Source organism: Anabrus simplex, chromosome 1, assembly GCF_040414725.1.
Source record: "Anabrus simplex isolate iqAnaSimp1 chromosome 1, ASM4041472v1, whole genome shotgun sequence".
Lineage (NCBI taxonomy): Eukaryota > Metazoa > Arthropoda > Insecta > Orthoptera > Tettigoniidae > Anabrus > Anabrus simplex.
Window position 1 is genome coordinate 1,198,620,987 of NC_090265.1, and position 27,833 is coordinate 1,198,648,819.

Genomic DNA, 27,833 nt, shown 5'->3' on the forward strand with positions numbered 1-27,833 from the left:
GCCTTCTTCTCACCAGGGGGGATGACACGGCCGGACAGCGGAAGTAGTCACCAATATTATTTCTTGCTTTATTTTATTATCCTTTATTGTTCATTTTATTTTGTGTCTTAATATTAAGTGGAGACGATGGGCGTGGCATGGGGGACTGAGGATGGCTGCCGTGGTGATTCTACCTTGGGAGTATCACGTTTCCGGAATATCCAATGTGCCCCATGGCACGCCCAGGGAATCCGGTATTTCTTTTCTCTTCTTTTTTGGTGTGGGCTGTCCATGTGGACGTGTATCGGGGGAAATTCGCATGTTATGTTCAATAAATATCTATCTATAGTACTCGACATTAAATCGTAAATAATAGCAGAGTTATTAGATGATTATTATTGTAATCTCCGTTGATTTTTCTAGCAACGATTTGAATATTGAAATCGGGACGCATAATGTCAATTTATTTTATATAATCTATCGTATATTAGATCATTTATGTGCAGTAAGGTAGCACAGAAATATAACAATTTGTTTTAGGTTTTCGTGTTACTTAAGGGTCCGCCTCTGTGGTGTATTGGTTAGTGTGATTAGCCGCCACCCCGAAGGCTCGGGTTCGATTTCCGACTCCGCCACGAAATTTGAAAAGTGGTACGAGGGCTGGAACGGGGTCCACTCAGCCTCAGGAGGTCAACTGAGTAGAGGTTGGGTTCTATTCCCGCCTCAGCCATCCTGTAAGTGGTTTTCCGTGGTTTCCCACTTCTCCTGGCAAATGGCGGGATGGTACCTCACTTAAGGCCACGGCCGCTTCCTTACCTCCTCCTTGTATATCCCTTCCAATTTTCCCATACCCCCGCAAGGCCCCTGTTCAACATAGCAGGTGAGGCCGCCTGGACGAGGTACTGGTCAGCCTCCCCAGTTGTGTATCCGACCCAGAGTCTGAAGCTCCAGGACACTGCCCTTGAGGTGGTAGAGGTGGGATCCCTCGCTGAATCCGAGGGAAAAACCGACCCTGGTGTGTAAGAAGATAAAGAAGAAGAAGGAGATTTTACTTACTTATTCAATGGTTAGGTGTAAGGTAAGAGCAAGTGTCCCCAACTTTGCCAGTTACCGGGCGAGTTGGCCGTGCGGTTAGGCGCGCGCGGCTGTGAGCTTACATCCGGGAGATAGTGGGTACGAACACCACTGTCGGCAGCCATGAAGATGGCTTTTCGTGTTTTCTCATTTTCACATCAGGCAAATGGTGGGGCTGTACCTTAATTAAGGCCATGCCCGCTTCCTTCCCAATCCTAGGCCTTTCCCATCCCTTCGTCGCCATAAGACCTATCTGTATCGGTGCGACGTAAAGCCGATTGCAAAAAAAAAAAATAACTTTGCCAGTTAAAATATGTCATATATCCATGTACCTAGCTACCAGTACCTACGATTGTTATAAAACCCCGGACAACTTGACAATCAGCTTGCAAAGTCTTCAAACACCACGTAAATCGGAACGAGCCGGTAGTTGGAGACAAAGAAACAATTAATGCAGTGGAAGTTTTGATTCCTAGACGAATACTGCCTACGGATTATATTACAGTATGCACTTTAGACTAAGTAATTTCGAGATTTTACTTTGGAGTAGGGCTACTTGACTTGAATTTTACATTTGGAATTGCTTTACTAAAACTATTTTCACGTGCACCAACGCTTGATCATCAGTTGAACATGATCTGCATTTTGATTAGACACAGTTAGTGTGTGAAAACAGTTGCTGACACAAATTAGTAAAAGGAAATATAGCGAGAATTTTATCGGCATATGATCTTAATTAAACGCGCTTAGATACTGAAAAATGTTTGAATACATTTTACCCTTCCTGCCTACATATTGGACACCGGTTGCTCATCCCAAGGTCGTAAACGGGCATGCCCTGGTGATATTTCGAAAAAAAAGAAAATAAATTAATAGGCAAGGAAAGACAAAGAGTGACAAAAATATTATGAATGAGAACTCTATAAAATTAAGTTTATTTCAATATTTGGCGATACGAAAATAGAGAAATTACTACAAAAACAAAATGAATCATTGCCGAAACGCAGAGTCAATTGACATGAAAGTCGCACTAATACATCCAATCGGATATATTGAAAAATTCTGTTACATCTTTCAATACTTATTTTCAATTGAGCAAAAAATGCATCACTTATTTGAATAAATGAAAGTCGGTTTTTAATCTAGAGGCTGCCTGGCCGAGGCGGTAAAGGCGTGCTCGGTCCGCCCGGAAGGACGTGGGTTCGAATCCCCGTCAGGAAGTCGTAAAATTTCAATGATTTAGTATTTTGTTCAATTTTTTAGACGTGCTGAAGTATGCTTTGCATTATGGAGTAGTAGTGCTTTTGTTACCTAAACGCAAGTTCCATGATGAGTGGAAAAAAATAGCTCTTCACCGTTTTCAAAAGGAGGCAGTTTGAAATGAATTCGAAACATTTGAATTTTATGCACATCCAAAAAGCAAAGCTCGAAATGATTACAGTGCAAAATGATACTTTTCTTAAACATCCATGTGACGGTAAATTTGGTGTAGATATTGAACCCAATCGGTTTCAATGTCATTGGCAAATACATAAGAAGTCAGGAAAATAAGAGATAGTTAAGAATATTTTGTACTGGAACAGGATGTATGCAGAAATCTGGCAAGTTGAATTACGTATCCAGAGCTACACCTGTAAAGGATTGGTGGACGTTGCTACATAGAGGTCATTGGAACTTTCCGTCCAGTAGAAAGATAAGCTTCAATCAGATGAAGGGTTTCTGAGAAACAATGCCATAAATTTGACGCATGGTTTAAACACATTTAAAAATCCACAGTCTTAGCCTTTCAGACAAACAACTCAATGATGAAAAGATCCGGGAGATGTGAGCTACGAATTTTTACAGTGCAATGCTTTCCTTAATCATCATTATCCGGTCGTTTAAATCAGCAGTTTGCCTATCTTCTACTACTACGAGCGCTAATGTGAATTAATGGACTGTTTTACTCAAGTACCGTCATGGACGTTATGTGCTACAGTGGATTATTCAAGGGTATGTAAATTGCAAGTGTTCTGTTGACTCGTTAGTGAAATTTTTGGCTAAATACAATACATGTTTGTTTTATTTTGTATTTCGCTTCGAAATTTCTTCGTTTAAAAATAATTTTGTTTTATTTTAAATTTAATTTCCACTTACTTTGTTCAGAGAGGATGATTACCTAGTTTTACTTCCTCTTAAAACAAGAATGACCACCATTACGAGCGCTAATGTTGAGTCAATGCAGAGTTTTTTTTTTTTAATATTTGCTTTACGTCGCACCGATACAGATAGGTCTTATGGCGACGATGGGATAGGAAAGGCCTAGGAATGGGTAGGAAGCGGCCGTGGCCTTAATTAAGGTACAGGCCCAGCATTTGCCTGGTGTGAAAATGGGAAACCACGGAAAACCATCTTCAGGACTGCCGACAGTGGGGTTCGAACCCACTATCTCCCGATTACTGGATACTGGCCGCACTTAAGCGACTGCAGCTATCGAGCTCGGTATGCAGAGTTTCACCTGGGCCCTTATAACTACATTCGGTGTGGACATCAAACATCTCCTGAGGATATTGAACCAAGGAACATATTGCAGAAATAATTATGTAAATAAATTAATTTGGCAAGGGTTTGAATCAGAAAGAAAACGAGTAAAGAAACAAGCGATTTTAGGCTGTTTATTGCGGAAGTACATTTTAGCCGGAAGGGATTTTTGAATTTTGGTTTCTCTTTCGTTCGATAGAGCTATCCATGATTCACATTTTGAAATATTTCCGGCCCTTTAGCCCTTCAACTTTCGGAACAATTGAGGAAAGTGCTTAATTTTACGTTTTCCGTGGTGTAGAGGTGGCGTGTCTGCCTCTCACCCGGAGGCCCCGGATTCGATTCCCGGCCAGGTCATGGATTTTTACCTGGACCTGAGGGCTGGTTCGAGGTCCACTCAGCCTACGTGATTAGAATTGAGGAGCTATCTGACGGTGAGATAGCGACCCCGGTCTCGAAAGCCAAGAATAACGGCCTAGAGGATTCGTCGTGTTGACCACACGACACCTCGTAATCTGCAGGCCTTCTGGCTTCGCTTGGTATGCCAAGGCCCTTCAAGGGCTGTAGTGCCATGGGGTATGGTTTGGTTTTGGTAGTATGGAGACAGCTGTTGTATACAAGGAACTTGGTATACAATAACACAACATAAAGTTTATTGCTTCAATAGTTTTATACAGTATTTACAACAAATATAATGAAACTTGTCTTGAAGCTTGATAGATTGCACGCAGTTAATGTTGATCTTAAATGATAGACTGAAAGTCTGTGGCACAAATATATATTTACAAAGAGAGAGTCCTATATACACATTCAAACCTATCTTGAGGAGATAGTCTATTCCACTGGGAAATGTCCTTGGATAGTCGAAAACTATATTCTGTTGGATAACAAGCGTAACTTGTAGAGAGAGTCGCGTTAGTATAATGCTAGTATTGGACTTAGACTTGCAAGGAACTTGCATCAATATCTTAATTCGCAGAATGCTAAGATAGTCGTCGGAGCACTGGTGGGGACTTGAGAATGTAGCAGAATGCTTGACTCGGGGCTCGACGTGGCTACGGGAATCAGGGAAGATGAGACAATGTCCGAAGGTGAGACCTCACAACCAGCAATCAGTCCACCTGTTCAGGACACATTTTTAAGAGGAATGCCTCCGTGTCTGACTTGTGGTGTGGTCTGGTCGTTGGACACTGGGGTAGTCCTCGGTAAGGCGAGGAACGTCGCTCCTTATATAGCGCTGGCTGACGTCACCGACGAGCATGCCAGGCGCAGTGCAGTCCTCTCGTAGGCTCTGGAAACATCGGGGATGCGGCGGGTTGCGGAGCTTGTAGGCGCGGAGCTTGAGTGCGGAGGACACACACAACACCTACTTTGTCTACTAAGAAGTGTTTTCACCATTAAGACGGCCATTTTGTTTTTTTGCATCCTCTCCTGGGATAAAGTAAAAATTAAAGTGTCAAAAGCTATATGAACTCACGTGAAGTGAAACTAGGAAAATCATGATGTTATTGTATTTTCTGCAGGCCTATTGCTTATTTCATAAACAACCTCCAAACTCGAAGACACGTCTTAATATTTTGGTCGGGAGTAAGTCCTGCAAGCGTGATAAGCAGCAATACAACATCTTAGGCTTCCACGACTGGGATAATGGTGATAATGAAAGATGTTTTCCGGACTTGTGGGCCGCTGATCAGTTGGGTTTATAACGCTCAGTTGGATTACGGCGGTTTTGTGGGACAGCTTTCTCCGAACTTCTCCGAAGACGACCAAGAACATACTCTCAGCCACACTAAACTACTACACTCGGATACAGAGGGAAGCCATAGACGTTTTCGAGAAATTGTCACATAGAAGAATGGAACCTAACTGATAAATGGAGTGTCGATACTCATACTAAAAACAGCAAATGTAATGAAGCCAGGAATCGATACAGCCAAATTACGGACTAAGTAGTGAACATCTCGACCCAGCTGTATACAGTGGGAAGAGGTATAACTTCAACTTACATTCAGTATTATCCATTGCATCAAAATTACAACCCGTCAATAAATTATGATTAACATTATTATTATTATTATTATTATTATTATTATTATTATTATTATTATTATTATTATTATTATTATTATTATTATTTCGTCGCTAAACTCATTCTCTATATTCACTATTCACTAAAAGACCGACAGAGGAACGCAGAAAGTGCACCGGCATCAGAATCCCACCTCCACCCCCACACCACCAGGGGTATCATCATACTAACACAGCGAGTCAGACATAGCTTCAGAATATTAACACCCTTCATTGAGATCGAACTTTTGATGTTACAGGAATAGTATCCGATAAAATATTTGGTACTGAAAACCAACAGGACTACACCACAGAGGCGGACTTACTGTATTTAATAATAAAGAAAAATATCTGTCCGCATCTGTGGTGTTGTGGTTATTGTGATTAGCTGTCACCCCCAGAGGCCCAGATCCGATTCCCGGCTCTGCCATGAAATTTGAAAAGTGGTACGAGGGCTGGAACGGGGTCCGTTTAGCTTCTGGAGGTCAACTGAGTAGAGGTGGGTTCGATTCCCACCTCAGCCATCCTCGAAGTGGTTTCCCATGGTTTCTCACTTCTCCTCCAGGCAAATGCCGGGATGTACCTAACTTAAGGCCACGGCCGCTTGCTTCCCTCTTCCTTGTCTATCCCTTCCAATCTTCCCATCCCCCCTGCAAGGCCCTGTTCAGCATAGCAGATGAAGCCGCCTGGGCGATGTACTGGTCATCCTGCCCAATTGAATCCCCTGACCCAGAGTGTGAATCTCCAGGACACTAACCTTGAGGCGGTAGAGTTGGGATGCCCTGGTGAGTCTGAGGGAAAACCGACCATGGAGGGTAATCAGATAAAGAAGGAAAAGAAGAAGACATATCATTTTAAGTTAATAAATTTAGAAAAAAGACCATGTACATAAACGATATTTTCATATTCCACAAATTCACACCGAAAACTCCAGCAGACAAATGGTGGAGGGGTTGCTAGGTCCCATCCTTGCTACATAAAATTAAGTGCTGGTGGTGAGTTATCGGCGAAAGAAAGGGAAGCACCACGAACAGCGCGAAAATGAAAGACTCCCTAGGCCTCGCAAATCTAATACCGTCGGGGTCAGGAAAGAATAAGAGTTGACCAGGGAAGGTCAGACAGAGAAGGTAAGAGCGCTAAACCTGACACAAGTAAGTGGAAGCAACGCCAGACTCAGCTGGGGGAACCTTCATCACCAACTCACACTCCCAAGTTGAGAGGTCTTGGGCCCCCTTTTAATCACCTCCTCTTACGACAGACAGGGGATACCGTTGACGTTATTCTACATCCCTACCCACAGGGAGATGTAAGATTAATCACTAAAATGTGATGCAGATGTGTGATACGCAGCTTATTTTAAAGCATCTTTATTACTTTGTGCCCATTTTTGTCATTATAAATGTCTATTTTAATGATTTTACAGCTTATTTCCTCAATGTTAAGTGCTTGTTTGCCAGCCTACTTTAACAAAAATAAATGCCTGAACTTCCGGGCTGTAATAATAATAATTATTATTATAATTATTTTATTATTATTATTATTATTATTATTATTATTATTATTATTATTATTATTATTATTATTATTATTATTATTATTGTACCGGGCGGTACACCTCTACGCGACGCAAGTTCAAATCTTGCGCCAATTGAAACTTCTCTACTGGAGAAACCCGGAACTTTAACCACTGAACTAATTCTACTAGTTATCCGAAGAGGCCACTGAGTGTTTTTGATTTGCTTTTGTTTTTCATTGATCAAGAAGTGTGAACATTCTCTAACAGATGTCTCTACAAAAAAAAAAAACTATGGTAATACACTCTGGCGCAATGGAATGAACTCCCTTGAAGACATTTTGTATTCTTAAGTTTTGTCTTTACTAAATTTTGTTCTTTTATTTTTGGGGTTGGCAATATTAATCTTTCTGTCCGCCAGTTTTGAACTCAGCCAATCCCGAATTTCTTTAATTAATTTCTGACCAATAGTGTCTTTCTTCTTCGATGCTGATGTATAACTTTTAGCGACCCAATAAAATTGAGGGGGTGTGTCTACTCATTCCTGAAAGGTCTCGAATTTTCCACGAGGGTATTAAAACTGCTGATTTTCTTGTCTCGGTGCCACTTCAGTAACATCTAACTTAGTATGTGGATATGTTGCAGGGGGCGGGAAGCGCCTCTTTCTTTAAGCAGCAGTTCTTCTACAAGGTAATGGCTTTTTAACATCTTTATTTCTTGGTAGCTCAGCAGTCTAACTCTCGCGGAAGGTTCGAAACCTTTAATATGTAACCCATCTTTTTAAAATGTAAATTCCTTTTCAGTCTATGTAAAAACTACAAATCTCTTTAACTGTAAAGCGGGAATAGAGAGTGCTTTACCCTCTCGAACTCCCCTTCATTTGGAAATTGAGGTGACTACGTTTTCATAACCGTTTCTTCTCTTCTTTAATGCATTAAATTTCTCATACGGGTCACCTCCCTAGCTTGGGATTAGCCCCTGTGTACCGGCCTAGAGCCACTTAGGTTTTAAAAGTGTATTTAGGAGTGCAGGTTCACGCCTCCAGTCCTTTCTGTACTTTGGGCCAGTAACTTAACCTGATGTTTTGTTTTCTTCTCGAGGAGGCCCTGTAGATTGGGTACGAGGGTGCCTTGAAGGCAGTTAGTGGAAAGTCAGTTTATGGCCTCTTAAAATAGGCTTGAAAATTTTGACAGCGGGTCAGCTCTTTCTTGTGTGTGAAAGGTGCCTCTGGGAGGCTTGAGTTAAAAGTTGGGAGCAAGTGCTCTATGCATCTAGGGGTTTTCTACCCTTTAGCAATTGTGGTTGTGAGCTTTGAGCTCAGAAATTATACTTCGGGCTCGAAGCCCAAATCTTGTAATGAACTGTAATTTATAATTTCTTAATTTGTTGATCTGCTACTTGGTACCTGTTATACTCTGTTATTTGTTGATTTCGAAAAGAAAATATAACTTTTATTAAAGTTTTAAAATTAACTTTAATTTTGTAGTTGAGACCTATTCCAGCCCGCACCTTCCTTCACCTCTGCCTTCCACGGATAACTCCGTAACAATTATTATTATTATTATTATTATTATTATTATTATTATTATTATTATTATTATTATTATTATTATTATTATTATTATTATTATTATTATTATTATTATGTTTACCCACCAGGGTTGCCTTTTCCCTCGGACTCAGCGAGAGATCCCACCTCTACCGCCTCAAGGGCAATGTTCTGGCGTGTGAGAATCTGGGTCAGGGGATACAACTTGGGAGGAGGGCCAGTACCTCTCCTAGGAGGCCTCACCTGCTATGCTAAACAGGGCCTTGTGGGAGATGGGAAGATTGGAAGAGATAGACAAGGAAGAGAGAAGGAAGTGGCCGTGGCCTTAAGTTAGGTACCATCTCGGCATTTGCCTGGAGGAGAAATGGGAAACCACGGAAAACCACTTCGAGGATGGCTGAAGAGGGAATCGAACTCCCTTCTACTCAGTTTACCTCACGAGGCTGAGTGGAACCCGTTCCAGCCCTCGTAACACTTTTCAAATTTCGTGACAAGGCCGGGAATCGAACCCGGGCCTCTGGGGGTGGCAGCTAACCACTCTAACCACTGCACCACACAGGCGGACATTATTATTATTATTATTATTATTATTATTATTATTATTATTATTATTATTATTATTATTATTATTATTATTATTATTATTATTATTATTACAGAGTCTATCATTATCGCCATAGGTCAAGCTGCTCACTACACATTTCCACCCAACTAGTTCACTCCCTGCCACCTTATACATTCCACTAAAAGAGTCATGCATGCAGGGAATAAAGGTATACATACAACAGCCTTGTCTAACCCCAGTATCATCGTTGCAGTCATTCCACCATCAGTTCTCGGAGCAATTTGATTATCAGCCTGAGTGTCTCTTATTGCCGGTAAATACATAGCTACCTTTTAACACATAATCCTGCAATATGTCCAACATCCTTTCCTCGGTGCTCTATCGTATGCCCTTTTCTATATATCGCGTGATTCAGCTGCCCCTTCCAATGTAGTTTTATGCAACCTAACTAACGTGCGGTATGGTTATAAGTTGGCTATTCCCCTGCAGACGTACTGTATTGTACTAATGTCCAGTGAGCACATTTTTCACTGGATTCCGAACTCTACCGACAGGTTGTATCGTCCGGTCGCAGAACATGAAGCCTTGAAATCATGTAGCGACGCCCTTTGACCATGTAAACTATGTTAATATGTCGTACCTCGTGTCCGGGTGTAACAAAGAGAAATCATTGCATAAAACTAGGTAACAGTTCAGTAATTAATGTCTTAAACACCGACCCGGATGGAGTATGTACTCGTCTCTCGTCATGCTACCTGCAAGTCCCCAAGAGTGTAACGTAGGGGATGTGGTTATGCGGTACCTCATCAGTCCATGCAATGTGCCATCGATAGTTCGAATCCTGCATCGTTCAAATATTTTTGCTCGGTATAATGTTTGAATGCGTAAACATAGGCCCATGTTTGCCACATTCAAACAGTAGAACGATGCTGTTATTCATCTTGTGCCCTGCGCATTCTCCGCTGGTTCGGGCCTGAATATCATTTCTGCTGTTATTCGACATACTTTCCACAGAGGAATACGTTACCATGCACTTCATTTATGAGGAATCAGGACAAAACGCGTGCGAGGCACTAAGTCTGCACCAGGAACTGTATCCCGACAGGCGACACCCGGCTGCTACAACATTCCGCCATGTTCAAAGACGCCTAATGTCAACAGACGTGATTTCCAAGCAGCCCGTCACATCGAGTGAAACATGAGCTGTCATTCTGGAGGCAGTTCGTAATAATCCACACATGAGTACAAGGGCGTTTGCACAACAAGTGAACACCAGCCCGTCGTCCGTCTGGCGAATACTGCATGAACATACATTTCACCCATACCATCTTGAGCTACACTAAGTGCTCCATGGGTAGGATTTCGAAGCTGGAATGGAGTTCTGTCGGTGGCTATTGGGCAGGCTGGACAATGATGCAACATTCGAATCGCACATCTTGTTCTCGGACGAATCGCCCTTCCACGATAATGGGAACGTCAATCGCCACAACATGCACTATGGAGTCCGAACAATCCTCACTGGGTGCGACAGGCGGCCCATCAAGTACGGTGGGGAGTAAATGTGTGGTGCGTAATCTTGGAGGATCGCCTGATTGCACCTTATTTCTTTGAGGGCCATTGGACGGGCCCACGCTACCTGCACTTTCTGCATTAGGAACTCACACTGCTGCTGGAGGTTGTGCCCTTGGACGATCGTTTGACGATGTGGTTGCAACAGAATGGAACTCCACATTCGACTTTACCCGTTCTTAACCATCTGAACGAAGGAACTGCCAAGGAAATAGGTAGGGCGAGAAGTCTCTTTTCCTTGGTCCGCCAGATCACACGATTTAACGCCATCAGCCTTCCTCTTGTGGGGGAATTTGAAGAACGTCTTTTACACTCAAGCCCCGGAAAACCCCGACCAGCTCCGGCAACTCAATACTGACAACTGCCTAGCAATTACAGTTGGAATGCTTCAGCGCACAAGATGATCTATAGGACACCGGGCCTAATGTGAATTAGCCGAAACGGTCATCACGTAGAGCATTTGCTGTGATGAAACATTGTCAGGGCAGTTGTGTTCCTATTATTTCCGGTCCGTACGTGTCCGTTCTGCTAACTAATCGGCCCTTCCTAGGGCCACAAACACATTCATTCGCACACAGTTTGCATGAAAGCAGATGTTGAACTTACATTACGTGCGGTACGTATTAAAACATATATTTCAAAAACACGGATTCTTCGCCCCGGAAACCGACAACCCACCTCACACGTAAACCCTCTCCGCCACGCCTTTCCCAACTAGCTAGAGTTCCGCACGGCACACTGTGCAGGTTATAGCATGTATTAAGTTCACTACTGATACAATATCAATTTAGTGTTTCGCCAGCGTGTCAGGTTGTATATAATCTAGAAGGTGCACCCGTGCCTTCCAGTGTTTAATACGAGTATAATATTACATCGTCCTATCATGGTGAGGCGGGAAATTCCAAGATAATTATCCGGTTGTGTTTTCTGAACATACCGGCAGGGCAGATGTTTCCAAGACGGGATTAATATTTTCGGGTTGCATAATACTACATTGGAAGGGGCGGCTGAATCTCACGGTACACAAGATATGACCGTAACGTCCCATTATCTGTTGATATTATGCAGCTACGTGGTGCATAGTCTGATCGTTTGTGGTCTGAAACTGAATTGGCTGTCATATAACTCATTCTTTGTCATCGATCACGCTCTCTCTTACACCGACCGAAGCAATGCCACGATAGTTGTTGCGAAATGTCCTGTTTCCTTGCTAGTATATTAGTGAATTTACTGTTTTCGCTCTATCGGGAAGTGCTTTATCCCGATCTTATGACAATTCTTATGCTCTATACAAAGTCTTATTGCCTTATGTGGCTGGTCTCCTTTCTCTCTACGTCATTCCTTTCTGAGCTGCCCTTGCTTGTTTTTTACATGTTATGGAAATACACTTGCACTGTTACGACACAAACACAACAAACAACGGTGTCACTCAATAATTTTTGCTTACAGGAGATTGGCCGTGCCCACTGAATAATTTCAAGTGTCGTAATGGTCCGTGTTTGAACCATTCCCTGGTATGTAATGGTGTGATTGACTGCGAAGGAACGTGGGAGGACGAGATGGGATGCCGTAAGTATAGCATTGACCGTAAATTACTAGTAGGCTAGTTACCATCATATTCATCATTATCATCATTATCATACATATATCATCATTATAGACCGTTATGCCTTTCAGCGTTCAGTCTGCAAGCCTCTGTGAATTTAGTAAACGTCGCCACAATCCTCTATTTGCAACTAGTGCTGTGGCCTCATTTAGTTCTATACCACTTATCTTTAAATCGTTAGAAACTGAGTCTCCCTCTACTTCTTTTACCCTATATAACAGAGTCCATTATTCTGCTAGGTAACCTATCCTCCTCCATTCGCCTTACATGACCCCACCACCGAAGCCGGCTTACGCGTACAGCTTCATCCAACGAGTTAATTCCTAACTTAGTCTTTATCTACTCATTCCGATTACTCTCCCGCCATTATTACGTCCATTAGCTTCTATATTCCCTCCACACTTACCAATCACCCTTTCGCATCCTTCAGTTCTATTTCCAACTCTGACATTGAAATCTCCCATTAGCACTACCCTATCCTTGCTGATGATCCTGACTACGGTGTCACTCAATGATTCATAAAACTTGTCAACTTCATCCTCATCTGCATCCTCACATACACTGAGACATTTCTCGTTCTAATTCTTCCAACTGCAAAATCTGCTCACATCATTCGCTCATTTATGTGCCTAACAAAATTTATGTTTCATGCAATAGTATCCCTGATAAAGAGCCCTACCCCAGACTCTGCCCTTCCCTTTCTATCACCCGTCAAGTACAATTTATAGCCTCCTGTCTCTTCCTCGTTATCTCCCCTCACCCGAATATCACTTACTCCTAGCGCATCCAGATGCATCTTCTTTGCTGACTCCGCCAGTTCTACTTTCTTTCTTCCATAAGCCCCATTAATATTGATAGATCCCTATCGAATTCCATTTTGTTCACCAAGTTGTTTCCAAGGAGTCCCTCGCCTGTCAAATGGGAGTGGGACTCCGTTAGTCCCTAATGTCTGAGGTTTGCTTAAAATGTTCTGAGCTCGGTAAATTCATGAAGCAGGATGCTACCCTACTTGCACATAGTCCAAGTGAGGATCTCTGCTGTAACAGGTTATGGACCACTGGTGAATTGTATAGCCCTAGCCGCCTGAGCACAAGGAGGGCCATGACTCAGAATATGTCCGAGATGCCCACTCCCATTCCGGAGCAAGTGGATTCTCGACTCTCAGGACCACTTCTAGGCCACTCAGCCGTTGTCCATGGTTCACTAACTAGGAAGTGACTACAGTGACCCATCAATGTACCATGGCTAGTTGCCAATAACAGATAATATTCTTCCTATTTTTAATTTTGATTATAAGACTCCCATGCGTATCTGAGTACAATTGCAGACCTCCACGGAACAAGGATATAACCAACAAATATTTGCAAAGTGGGATTTCAGTGAAAATAGGGTGTATCATCACGCATCTATGCGTTGGTGTCATCTTAAATCTTACGTTTGATCTTCAAGCCGTAAACCATCCGCGGTGTAAGGATGCAACAACAGTCAAGATAGTGGACAGCGCTTATGTTGGTTCAACACTAGGTGCAATAGATCACTTTTAAGGGCGATGACGAAATCACGTCTATATTTTGAAATGTTTCCTTGGCATTTTTATTCTTATTATTTTTGTATTATTTAACTACTATTATTTGCTATCGTTGGTGTTGCAATTGCATGTACAGTATTTCTCTTAGGTTATACAGGGTGGTCGGGAACATCGTGGACCGATTACAAAATGAGCGTTAGAGTGTTGGTCATACTAATAAATAAGTTATACAAATTACGTCGATATCTCATACCTTTCTCAATTCATCAGCTGATGAAGTTAGCCAATCAAATCTCTTCGCGGGCGAAACCAAATGGGATTTAGGAAGTGGTGTTGCTAAATCTGCACGTGGCTAGGACGGGCTTGAGAGTCATGCCGAGAAATGAGCATCAAATTCTAACACACCGTGGGTGTCAGCCAGTGCCACCGTATCGTGCTTGCTGTGGGCCAAGCCTATCAGCAGGTTTTCCTCCCCTGGAGAAGTTGATACCATCTATTGGTGCTCTCAAGCCGGTCATAATCCACGTGCTGATTTAGCAACACCGCCTCTCAAATCCCATCTGAAGTCACCCGTAGCTGACAAAATGACATCGCCGCGAGATATGGACGTATATTTTTCAAATACCTTATCAGTATGAACAACGCTCCAACGCTCATATACCCGGTTAATATTGTTTTCGATCAACCTATACACAAATATAATTCATACTTGCAGATTATTTTCCATTGTATCACTACCAATTAATACATTATTTTTAAAGCTTTAAGTTATAACAATGAAATACTATGGTGGTGGTGGTGATTATTATTTTAAGAGGAAGTACAACTAGGCAACCCGCCTCTATGAAATTTCATGGCAAGACCGGATGACGTGCTGCACCGGTAGACTTGCCGCATATCCTTCAATTTTAAGTTTGGCGCTGGATGTCGCTACATGTGCTGACAGTAGTTCACTTAGCTCAGTAGCAAAGTGTGCAAGATTTCTTCTATATTTTCAACATGTTAGTAAAATATTTTTCTTGTGAAAATTTTAAGGACTTCTCAATGTATTGTTTTGTTATCTGTGTTTTTCTCAATTCTTATGCGTTTAGTAGTTTTAACAGACAGTACTGGATGTTGTGAAGGTTCTTCATGAGGAGATCGCCATCATTACATCAATACAGCCTTGAAAGCTGGGTGCGGCGTCTGACCCGTAGTTTTGGGGCACGTGACGCAGTGCTCTCAAGGGTGAAACGCCGCACCGTGTATTGAGTTTTATAGTGTACAAAATAGTTTTTCCTCCACTTTTCAGTTATAATTTATATAATGACAACTGAATATAAAAAAGGGAAGGAGAAAAGCAACGTGGCCTATTGAAAGTAATGTTTCATTTTTACTTTGTTCGACTCCGCAACGCCAGAGGTCCCGGGTTCGAACCCCGACTCTGCCATGGACATTTTCAGTAAAAATACTGTATTGGAATTGTTAAACCCCTTGACGTCGACCTTAATGCGTGGTATAGACCCCTGTAGGCCTAATTTCATGTTGTTCTAGCTTGCAAAGTTTTGAAGTTGTCGAGATGTAAATGTTATATCTTTGAAGGTGATAATGTCTGCCTTTTTTGTATTCATGAATCGGGCCTAATCAGTGTCTCTTTTTCTTTCTAAAGAGTTTGAAATAGACTGACCTCTTTCCTCTTGGGAGCATAACATTAGAAATGGAAGCGCATGATGCGCGGGACCAAGTAACGGACGACAAAACATGCCAAAGTACACGTTCTCTTTTTCATGAACTAATCGCCCCATCAAGCTAAAATTCATGCTAAACTTCTGCTGAATTCTATCGGATGTATGTGACATTATACAACGTGTCCTTATGGAGATTTATAGTGTAAATCACCATCTTTTCACTGATGGGCATGTTGACATCATCTGATGAGGATTCTTATATTTTCTACGCCTTGGAACCCCTAATTACTTAATTCGCTGTCACTTTGAAATACGATATTGCGTGGCTCAGAAGCATGGCACGATGCAGTTTGAATTCAATAAAAGTAATTTTTTAATAAATCAGACGATAACAACACTAAACCGGACTGAACTGAGCGAAGTGACATAGGAGGCATAACGTTAGGAATGGAAGCGCATGGTGCGCGGGACCATATAACGGAGGACAAATCACGCCAAGGTACACGCTCTCTTTCTCATGAACTACTCGCCCATCAAGCTGAAATCCATGCTAAATGAATCTTTGAACTATTTATCCCGGTTCTTCCACTCAAAGTTTCCTGAGCAACAATTATCCTAATTTTCTTGGCATTGTAAAACAACGAATGCAAATACAAGGAGGTCACTTTCATTCCGTATACAATGTAGAAGGTCTCTTCTTCATTAGTAGAAACTACATTAGTAATCTACATTATTTCTAGTCTCTACTGTAAACGTTTGAAAATAATATGAGCTAATTTATTGCAACAGTGAATTTTTAAAGAGATCTCTACATTTCCTCAGTGCTCACACCTGAATCGCCTCAGTCGACTGAGTAATGTTGTTAACGTTTAATTAAAATTATTTATTGAATTTATATTTATCAAATGTTTCGTACAAATTCTCCACACTAGATGTTATAAAGTGCGTAATTTTATGAATAGTCTATCATTTTAGCTCATCGTGTCATGTCTCCCGGGTGTACGGCATATCAACCGGCGGCAACTATCTCGTTACGCACCCTCCTTCCCTGGTTCATAATGGACCTAAATGAGTTTTATATAGCAAACTAAGTGTAAAATCGAAGAACTGGATTAAATTAAGGATAGAAATGAGGTACGAAAGTTTTATGAGAGAATAAAATATGTTAATAGAGGATTTCAACCAAGAACTGTTTTCTTTAAGGACGAGAATAGAAACCCCATCGGTGACAAAAGCAAAGTGCTCGAAAGATGGTAGGAATATTTTTACAAGTTACTCAAAGGAAATAATCAGGATGATAGATAAGAGCAAAACATCAGTGATGGTGGGGAAGAAAGGGAATAGAATGAAGAGTTAAGGCAGCCAGGTTTAGAAGAGGTCAGGATAGCAATTAAAGCATTAAAGAACAACAAAGACCCAGCTGAAGATGGGATGGAGACAGAACTGTTGAGATATGGGGAAGAAGGAGTAGAGAAGGCTATTCATGAGTTGATAAAGGAGGTTTGGATGAAGGAGGAAATGCCCAATGGACAGTGGGCATAATATGTCAAATAAATAAGAAAGGAGATAAGGCAGTATGTAGAAATTACCGAGAGATTACTTTGCTGGATGGAATATATAAGATTTTCAGTAAGATATTAGCCTCAAGACTGCAACTGTGGATGGAAAGGATACTAGGAGATTACCAAGCAGGTTTTAGAAAAAATCGCTCTACACTGGATCAGATTTCTATATTGCGACAATTATGGAGAAGTTTTATGAGTATGACAAGCAGCTGCACCAGACATACGACAGTCTAGATAGAGAATTTTTTTAATATAACTATGAGAGAGTTTGGAATCTCGAGGAAATTGGTTAGGTTGATAGAAATGACCTTGAAAACGACAATATGCAAGGTGAGAGTGGGACAGGATCTGTCACAGGTGTTTTTAGTTGAAGAGTGTCTAAGACCCGGAGAAGTACTCTCCACACTCCTATTCAATTTAGCACTGAAAAGAGTAATACGCCAACTACCCGTCAACCCAGGAGGAGCCATCCTGAACAGATTAGTACAAGTGATAGCATATGCTGATAATGCGGCAATTATTGCACGAAACGAAAGAGCTCTTGAAGAGTACTATGCTTTGGTAGAAGAGAAAGCACAGGGCTTAGGGCTGGAAGTGAATAAAATAAAACAAATGTATATGTATATGGGATATACAGAGGAAGAAAGAGGAAGGACCACAGTAAGAATACATGGGAAGGAATATCAAAGAGTTTCAACTTTCAAATATCTAGGCTCACTAATAACTGCAGGCATTAAAATCTCTGTGGAAATACAGGAAAGGATAACAATTCGGAACCGATGCTTTTACGCCTTCCAAAATATGTTTAAATCCAGGAATGTCAGTAGGAATACGAAAATAAAAATATACACAACAGTACTAGGACCTATAGTGACGTATGGCTCAGAATTCTGAGTGATGACTACTAGAGAATAATCGTGGCTGTTACGGTGGTAAAGGAAGGTACTGAGAAAGATATTTGGAGCAGTTAGAGATCAGGATGGATGGAGAATGAGTACAAATGTGGAGCTGCAAGGATTGTTTGGCCAGCCAGATATTGTTGTTAAAATTAAGCAGCGAAGAATTAGGTGGTCTGGTCATGTTCGGAGAATGACAGTAGTACTGTCAAAAAAAGTCTTTATAGGAAAACCGGAAGGAAGAAGAAGGAGAGGAAGACCCTGGAAGAGATGGACTAATGTCGAGGACGACCTTAGAAAGATGGGAGTTAAATGCTGGAGAAGGAAAGCCGAGGACCGGGACGAAAATGCTGGAGAAGGAAAGCCGAGGACCGGGACGAATGGAAGCAGGTGATAAAGGAGGCCAACGACCTACATGGACTGTAGCACCCACCAGTAAATAAGTAAGTGTTAAATAATCAACCGGATATTCTGTTCTTACCTTTCTGGAAAAATTTGTCAATCCCAAGCCCTTACAAAAAAAAATACATCCTAGTCTTGAATTGGTAGTGGAGCGGAAAAGAAACCCATTCCACTTGAATGGTATCAACATGCAATTAATTGCACTTTTTCGGTAATAACGCATATCATGGATGTTAGGTTGTTACGTTCATAATAATTTTAAATTAACACCGAAACATTACATTATGTAAATGTTTCCCTATTTATAAAGTAATAATAATTATAGACTAATAATATTCTTATAGTCAGAGCTTGTAGGTGTGAAACGTTCTAAATTCTGTTCACAAGAACCTGAAGCCCAATATAAAATAAGTTCACTTAATAAGATCGGATTCTGTTGGGTTTTCCAACACCACTCAACCAATATTTTCCTTTCGTAGAATTGATGGCGTTTTCAAATGTCAATAGGAGAAATAATTTGCTAAGACAAATAATCAACAAGCCTGACTGAGCGTAAAATGATATGTAATTACAAATACCTCCACTCTGTAAGTATTGCGGAAGTTGGTTTGGTAAGCTTCTGCAGCCGCTCAAAAATGGAAAATAACAGTTAGTTTTGATTATGTAAATACAACGAATTTTCAGTGTATGTGTTTTATTGGAATGAATCATTTTAGTCTGTTCTTGTGTTAATTCAGTAATGCTCTTATTGGATTTACCTCACACTAACTAACTTTACGCTTTTCGGAAATGCTGAGGTGCTGGAATTTTGTCCCACTAAATTTATTTTATCTGTGTTCAAATCTATAAACAGGAAAGTGGTGTCCTACTTCGCCCTCGCTCTGTGGGTGAGGTTGGTAGAATTCGCCTACGATACTTCCTGCATGTCGTAAGTTGCGACTGGAAGATTTTATCCCTAAGGCTTACATACTTGGGTCCAATTTATTACGCCCGGCTCCCCATTTCCTCTCCAGCCTCTCCTGGTAAAGCCCTGTTCTCTTCCGAACCCAATGGTATTAGCTGTCTCCTTAATTTTCATACCACCCAGCTCGATAGCTGCAGTCGCTTAAGTGTGGCCAGTATCCAGTATTCGGGAGATAGTAGGTTCGAACCCCACTGTCGGCAGCCCTGAAATTGTTTTTCCGAGGTTTCCCATTTTCACACCAGGAAATGCTGGGGCTGTACCTTAATTAAGGCCACGGCCGCTTCCTTCCCACTCCTAGCCCTTCCCTGTCGCATCGTCGCCATAAGACCTATCTGTGTCGGTGCGACGTAAAGCAACTAGCAAAGCAAAAATGTTCATACTCTTAGTGACATTATCCTTCATTTTGCCGATATCCTCATATTTCGACGGGTCAAATTCTATTGTTTCTACCGATTGTTGAGAGAGGATGAGTAACTAGTTGTATTTCCTTCCGAAACAATAATCATCACCACTACCACCGAGGTTGACGAGTTTAAGCGCTTTCAATTACCACCGGACTGAGCCGGGATCGAACTAGGCAAAGTGGGCTAAGTGGGCCGGTGCTCTACCGTGGTAGCCATTCAGACTTTGAAAACAGATATACTGCGTGTGATACCATGCGCTTTGTTGTATGAAAACATTGTCAGATGCGATCTCAATATGATTGTTCTTCTAGGAAATTATTTCATTTTCATTTTCCTAACGTATAGATAATAATATAATTCTGGAGTATTTTCTTTCTCTTTTTCTTCACTTTCTGCAGTGTTTCAAATCAGTCAGGGAGTTCTTAATGGGAGCGCACAATCCAAACAGACAGACAACGAACTATATCATTCTGGTTGCTCGTATACCAGTACCAACTTCGGTGTTCCGGTTGTCTTACATTCTAACGAAAAATTGAAGTTCTATTGGACGGTTCCCAAGCCGACTTAATTTTGTTGAATGAACTTGGACTACACATTTCGTATTATTTTGGAGACTAGTGGTCTCTAGAGACGCCAAGCTTATTCTGACTTCATTCAGGTGGGATTATAAAGACCATTTTTGAGTCTATTAGGATGATTCTCACAACATTATCTAACCATGGCAGGATTCAATTTGAAAATCGGTCATTTAATCTCCATAAATTGACTAAACATTATTTATTTTGTAAGACTTACCGATTAAGATCTAGGTGTACTCTAGAATGTATGAAAGACCCAGCAACTCAAGTGAAATTTTAGAAGTTATATATTACATTTTCTTCTAGCATTTCCGTGCTCAAGGGCAGAGCCACGTTGCGAATGTCGAGACAGAACTGCCGACTGCTCGTCCCTTGGACTCCGCGAACTGCCGGACATTGAAGAACAGATAAACATATTGTAAGTAAATTATATTTATTCCATAATATTCTTTTATTGTGTGTTATTAAAGTATAATATTCTCAAAAACGAGCCCAATTTTTTAGTATTCTTACTTTCTCAGGGTGGGTCACAACTCCAATTTCAAAAACACAAATACCAGAATTAATTGGGATTCAAATTTACAGTACTATATAATGGGAAACATTTCATCAGCTTTTTGAGTGAGAGTTCAAACATCAGTTGAATTACACTTTTCTGTTAGTATCATGGTCTGTACTGGTATCTCAATTTGTAGCTAATAAGGACAAAGACTGCAAATGATAAGTTATTTTATGTTGAAATTCTATTGAAAGGTTTTCGCATTCTCGTTAATCTGAGAACAAATTTTCGCACAGTATCCTTAAACTGAAACTTAATAAAAGTTGCCTACAAACTTGCTTACATGAGTTTACCACTTAAGTGTAGTACATAGAAGTCCACTGTTCTTGTCTTAATGTCTCAGAACAGTGCAATGTACTTCCTTAACACGCTCGTATTAATAACAGTTTAACAAAAAACGTTAGTAATGCAACAAAGGCTTGGGCTAAACCAATTTGCTAGCAGAGAAATTCGAACTGATTTTTACTGTGGTCGGGAGTAAGAATACGTGCTGCTCGATTGACGGTAAATTCCAAGCTGTCAGTGGAGAAATGGCGTGGAATGGCCTTTGTAGGTGAATAAGCTTGTATGAACTGTTTACAGTAGGAAAGATCACAATATGAAGAAATTAGGAATTCAAAAGGAAAAAAGGAGGATATATTCGTTTATACATAGAAAGAGGAAATTAGGAAATGGAATAGCTTTCCAAGGGAGATGTTCAATAAAGGCCCATCTTTTTAAAGTCGTTGATGAAAAGACTAGGCAACCAACTGATAGGGAATCTGCCTCTGGATAGTAGTCAAAAGTACAGATCAGTGGAGACTGATTGTAACAAAACCAGAAATTATATTTGCCCTCATGACACAGCAAACTACGACAGAAGATTATCCAGGATACGTAACGCCATCGAAATCCACGATGTAGCAACTATGATACGAGATATATAAGTTATAACAATTATTGCGTAATACTCTGTGAGGAGATGTCAGGTGAAGTAGAAGAACTGCTCACTCCTAACATACAGCCCATTAGAGAGTGACATTATGACAGCAGGGCGGACTGCACTCGGCTGTGGAGGATGGCCAGAATACTTGGGAGCAAAAGAGTCTCCAGGGATTTCTGATAAGCCTGCCAGGAGGAAATATAGCATTAGATGAGGTATCATAAATAACGATATGGGTTGGGAAACGAAACTCAGTCACAAATGAACTGTGGAATAAATGGATTACGAATCACTGAACAAAAAGGAAGAGGTAATCAAGTAGAAAAAAGTAAATTCAGGACCTCGTCCCGAGATGGCGCAGCTTCTCTCAGGCACACCGCTAATACAGGTGAACTGCGGGTATATTTTTAACAACATGCCTTTCGTCCTGCCTTCAATTTTAGACAGTGGTGCTGGTGACTGTTTTAAGAGGAAGTATAACTGGGCAAACATCCTCTATAAACACTATTACTAGGAAAAAGGAAGCGCTCGAAAAATGAAGGTACCGACAAAAGAAGTGAAGGGGACACTAAGGGCGCCGCAATGAAAGACTTCCTACGCCTCGTAAACCTAATACCGCCAGAATCGAAAAAAAATAGTGACCAAGGGAGGTATATCTTGTATGTCTCCTATCATCGTTGCTACATCGTGGATTTCGATGGACTTACGTATCCTGGATAACACAAGTAATTAGAAGCATTATGAGACACATCTAGTGGAACCGTTGTCGCCAACGCACGCTCCCAATTTCAGAGCTCCTAGTCCCGCTTTAACTTGCCTTTTAAGATAGAAGGGGATATCAAGGATGGTCAGTATTTTACCAACCCTCCTCACAGTGCTTTGGCATAAAGTCGAATGCGGATCTCAAAGAACAGCAGCTAGTAGTGCTGACCGGTGCACTTCGGAGGTGTCAGTGCGTAGCACAATAATTTGTGAAAAAAATCAGGTATAAATATTTTTTTACTGATATGCGTTCTTGATGTCTGAATAAGCACGAAAACTGAAGGGTATGAGAGACCATGCGTAAAATATTAAGGAAATGTATAGGAGCTAACAGGAATGGCAAAATGCCAATACATTATTGTTATAGTATGAGATTTCTGTACGGAGCCACTCCAGTATGCGTAACGTCGATTCTGAAAACGCGTTTACCGAGATCGATAGCTGCAGTCGCTTAAGTGCGGCCAGTATCCAGTAATTGGGAGATAGTGGGTTCGAGCCCCACTGTCGGCATCTCTGAAGATGGTTTTCCGTGGTTTCCCATTTTCACACCAGGCAAATGCCGGGGCTGTACCTTAATTAAGGCCACGGCCGCTTCCTTCCACTTACTAGGCCTTTCCTATCCCATCGACGTCAAAGACCTATCTGTGTTGGTGCGACGTAAAACAAATAGCAAAAAAAACGCGTTACCTTATACTACGTGTTTGTAGAAAGACCTCTAAAAGCCAAGACCACTAAAAACAAAGTCATACTGAAGTAATGCACTAATCTGACTCACCAGTAACTCAGGTAGTAACTAGGATATTCGTGCACTTCGCTGCTCGTGTAAATCCCAATGAGTTTTAAGAAATATATTCAACGATAAATGCATCTCACCCATGAAATATACCATGTTGAATAATAATATTAACAGATACAATAGGGCCTAGGGTCTCGATTATCCGAGTCTCGACTAACCAAGCTTTCATGTTATCCGAGCTCGATCTAAGGGAATAACGATTGCGTTTCCATCAGCGCCAAACAACTGAATTGTTTCAAGGCTCTAGTCTAACCAGCCTTGCAAATGAAGCTGAAAAAGAAGCTGTACTTATACTACCTAGACCTGTGAATGTACCAGCTAGAGTTATTTGTTCTCAGCTACGTCAACCATCTTGACTTCCTGAGAATCGGTGTGGCTAACTAACCGAACTCCCAACAAGCTGAAGGCAGTCTAGAAGCCAACTACCGTGTGACAGTCTTCTTTCCGGCCTTTATGTATACAGGCCGTAGTTTTATGTAGGCTGAAGATAGGTCACGGAAGATCTGTATACAGTTATTTCCTAAAGAGGTAACCCAAAGAAATGGCTAGTGATTTAGGTTTTGGAAAAGTCGCTCTTGGAAGAGAACGAGGACTGTTGAATATATATATATATATATATATATATATATATATATATATATATATATAATTATAAGCTTTGAGTGCATTGAACAGTGTTGCAGTGTGTTCTTGTGGTGCCGACTTGCCAGTCGCCCTCATTCTCACATAGTATGCCGATCTCTCTTGCCTTAGACGGAACCTCGGCCTTCAGGAGATACTCGAACTCATACTAGCCAATCACGCGAATAATGTTGATTTCGCCATTCTCTTTATGTGTGAGAGTGGATTAATTAAGGATGTGTGTTCATTTTCTTAATTAATACATTTCTTCTGCGTCTTCTTAGCGTTTTTCCGCTAGTGCAGGGTCCGCTGTCCTAATCTTGGCTCACCATTTTGCACGATCTTGGGAATCATGTGGTCTTAAGTCCAGAGTCTTCATATCAGCATCCACTGTGTCATGGCAGCGCCGCTTTGGAAGTCCGCTTGGTCGTTGCCCATAATTTCAAAGGTGTGGGTGAAATTGGCAACTGGTCGAGGTGCAGCGCGCAGGACGTGACTATACCATTGGAGACGATTTTCCCGTGCCTTCTCAGTGATGGGTGTAACGCCCATGTGCTGGCGGACGGTGTCGTTTTTTGACAAGATGCAGGAGTGTGATGCCCATCGACCAAACGGACCATGCGCATTTCCATGGTGTGTTATTGGCGGTCTGTAGCTTTGTCAGCTGGTCAACATTCAACATCGTATGAAGCAACGGGACGTACTACCATGCGGTATATTTTGCACTTCAGATGTAGTGGTACCTTTCTCTCACAGAGCACGCCTGTGACCTCCCTCTATCTTATCCATGCTGCTGTTATCCTCCTTCGCACTTTATCACGTATCCCACCATCAGTCTGTAGGCGAGATCCCAGATAACTGAAGCTTACGGTCTTCGTTAAGGTCCTCCATCAACTTGAACTGACCCGTTGTTTGGGATGGTTTCCAGGTATTCGATCTTCCTTTTGTTCAGCCTAAGACCGTATTGTGAGAGACGACTGTTCCAGTCTTCAACTTGACGCTGCAATCCACTTCTGGTGGTATCAGCAAGTGCGACATCATCTGCGTATAAGGGAGTCCAAGGGACACTCCTCTGCAGGTCCCGTGTAATTGTGTCCATGAAGAGAACAAAAAGCAATGGGGACAATACGGAGCCTTGGAGTACACCGACTTTCAATGGTATGCTCTCCGAGATGCCGACAGCGCAACGTACACGACTTTTGGTGTTTGTGTAAAGCAGGCCTACTATTAATGAGAAACAACTTCAGTGAGTCCAGAATTCCCAATATTATCATAATTGACTAATTTGACTGTTACTTGGATAGTAGATTAATATACCAACGATGTCAGGTGTAAGGAAAACAAAACATGCAGACTAGCACAATCATAAACAACAACTAGCTTAAAACAAAGAGAATAGAAGCCTTTGAAATGCGGTGTTACAGAAGAAGAATGAAAGTGAAATGGGTAGAATAGATCATGAACGAAGAGATGCTGAATCGAGTTGGTGAAAGAAAAATTTGGCAAATTCTGACAAGAAGAAGAGATAGAATTATAGAACATACTTTGAGAGACTACTTTGTGAGAACGGTATAAGCGGTAAGAACGGTTTTATTTAGCGTATCGATTTCAATGCTGGGAGTTTCCAAGGACAAGTTCTGCTCGCTTTGTTCAGGTCTTTATATTTGACACCCATTGGCGTCTTGCGCGTCAGGGTGCGGGTTGATGATAATGAGGTAGGGTGGGGATGAAGCCTGTTGTTGGCAAATAGCCTACTCTTGTCCAATAACACTAAGGGTTAGGGGTGGATCGAGACATGAATGTCACAAAGAGATTAGTGTAGATGCAGTACGCAGTAGCTAGGAAGAAATAATAAAAAATAGCAAGGGATATGGTGGCGTAGAGAGCTGCATCAAACTAGTCCATGGACCTTGACCCAAACAACAATACGAGACATAATTTCCTCTTTAGATTCGGGACATGTCATTATAACCCAAACGATATACCTGTTGTTTTAAATCTATTTATATAAGGTATGAATTTCTGAAACATTCCAATATTTATATATCATCCTTTATTAGTGTTCCATATCATAATGTCAATAATTATGATAGTACTGAAAAAAGTTATTTTTATTCTTTCAGTCACATGGAGAATAATTTCCTTAACTTCACACTGAATGAAGATACATTCGTCAGTCTGGACCGTCTGTTATATCTGTAAGTACAAATATTAACAATAAAACTGTTCCACAATTATTCTATTACAATATAACATCTATCTCATTTTAGTCTTATCTAGAATGTTCATATGTGAGGCGGATGTGAAATTTATTTTACGTTCCCTATAGGCTAAATATTGTAGGCGAACAGCCAATTCCTCAAAAGACTATAGATTGTACAAACTAGTAAGGTGTTTGTGTTTCCTGCATTGTTTGCAGACTAGGATGGAATTGGAACACTGTTCACTGATTGATGTAAAAATATTATTTTGACTTGCAAGAAATGTTCTATACAAATGGTTACATATTCCGTTTATTTGTATGACAGTGAATGCATATTTCTTGCACGAGAGCGATTTAGTTTACTTTCTAGAGGCATATGAGATTAGTACTCAGAAAAGTCCATTACCTGATGTTACATGTATGATACTTACCAGGCGTGCTAAGCGATTTGGCTGCGCGGTTCGGACACTTTAGCTGTAAGATTGCATTCGCGTTATGGTGAGTTTGAACACTATTTCGGCAGCTCTGAAGATATTTTTCCGTGGTTGCTCATTTTCACACCAGATAAATGCAGAAGCTACACCTACTCCAAGCCCTGTCAAATGCCATAGTCGCCATTAGACCCGTCAGAGTCAGTGTAAAGTACAACCAACAGTAACACACGAAAAAGAACTTACTAGAGGTAATCCTGAAGCACGCCTGGTATCGCCCATGAGTACGAAAACAAAATATGACCATCTCCAGTGCTCTAAGCCGTAAAACGTATCTACAGTAGAATAGCTGATTATTGTTAGTGGATGACGGTAGTGAGTAGTGTAAGGTCACCTTAATCTCTCCAGAAAAGCGTATTTAGATTCAGAAGAAAATTGTTTTAAGTGCCAAAATGTAGTGAAAATGCGTGGCGTGTGACGAATTACTTCATTTTAAGTGCTGAAAGATAGATAAGATTTGCCTTACGGTACTGAATTGCCATCCAAATAACTGTTTTTTTGATATTCAGAAGTACTGAGAATTCCTGCAGGCTGTTTTCGGTATTCAGGAATTCCTCGGTGCACTCGACCACTTAAGTACCTGAACTGAAGAAGGTGGTTAAATATTAACCCGCTGCAGACCTGCATTCTGTGTACTGAGTTTGTAAATGAACTTTGTGTTTTAAACTTTTTATTTTACAGTTAGTAAAACAAAACTACTGCCAGTTCGCCCTCAAAGACTTCACCAATTCTTTGGTCACATCAGGCTACGTGAAAAATGTAGTCTCGAAGAATATATACTCCTAGGAAATGTCTCTATCAAGAGTGAAGGTGCACAAACTCCTGCACTTTGGACACCCTGAATAAAAACATGCAACAAGGATATCCATCAGATAACCCATTCGGCACAAGACCACGAATGGTGTCCTCGGAGATCACGATCCTCAGGATTCAGGGAATGATGAAAAGAGAAAGAGAAAGGGAAAGAAGAGAATATTAATATACGTTAAGCTTTCAAACATTTGTTTAAGTAGCATTTGTGACCTTGACCAAT

At 41.1% G+C, this 27,833-nt stretch overlaps 1 protein-coding gene across 1 annotated transcript in view; it reads left to right on the top strand.

The window, feature by feature from the left end:
* Positions 1-27,833, top strand: part of LOC136858487 (G-protein coupled receptor GRL101-like) — an 826,319-nt gene that overhangs the window by 670,673 nt on the left and 127,813 nt on the right. Inside the window, exons 13-15 of the mRNA XM_068225625.1 lie at positions 12,286-12,405; positions 20,753-20,864; positions 26,230-26,304. Of these exons, the coding sequence (XP_068081726.1) occupies positions 12,286-12,405; positions 20,753-20,864; positions 26,230-26,304 (307 nt within the window). The remainder of the gene's footprint in view (positions 1-12,285; positions 12,406-20,752; positions 20,865-26,229; positions 26,305-27,833) is intronic.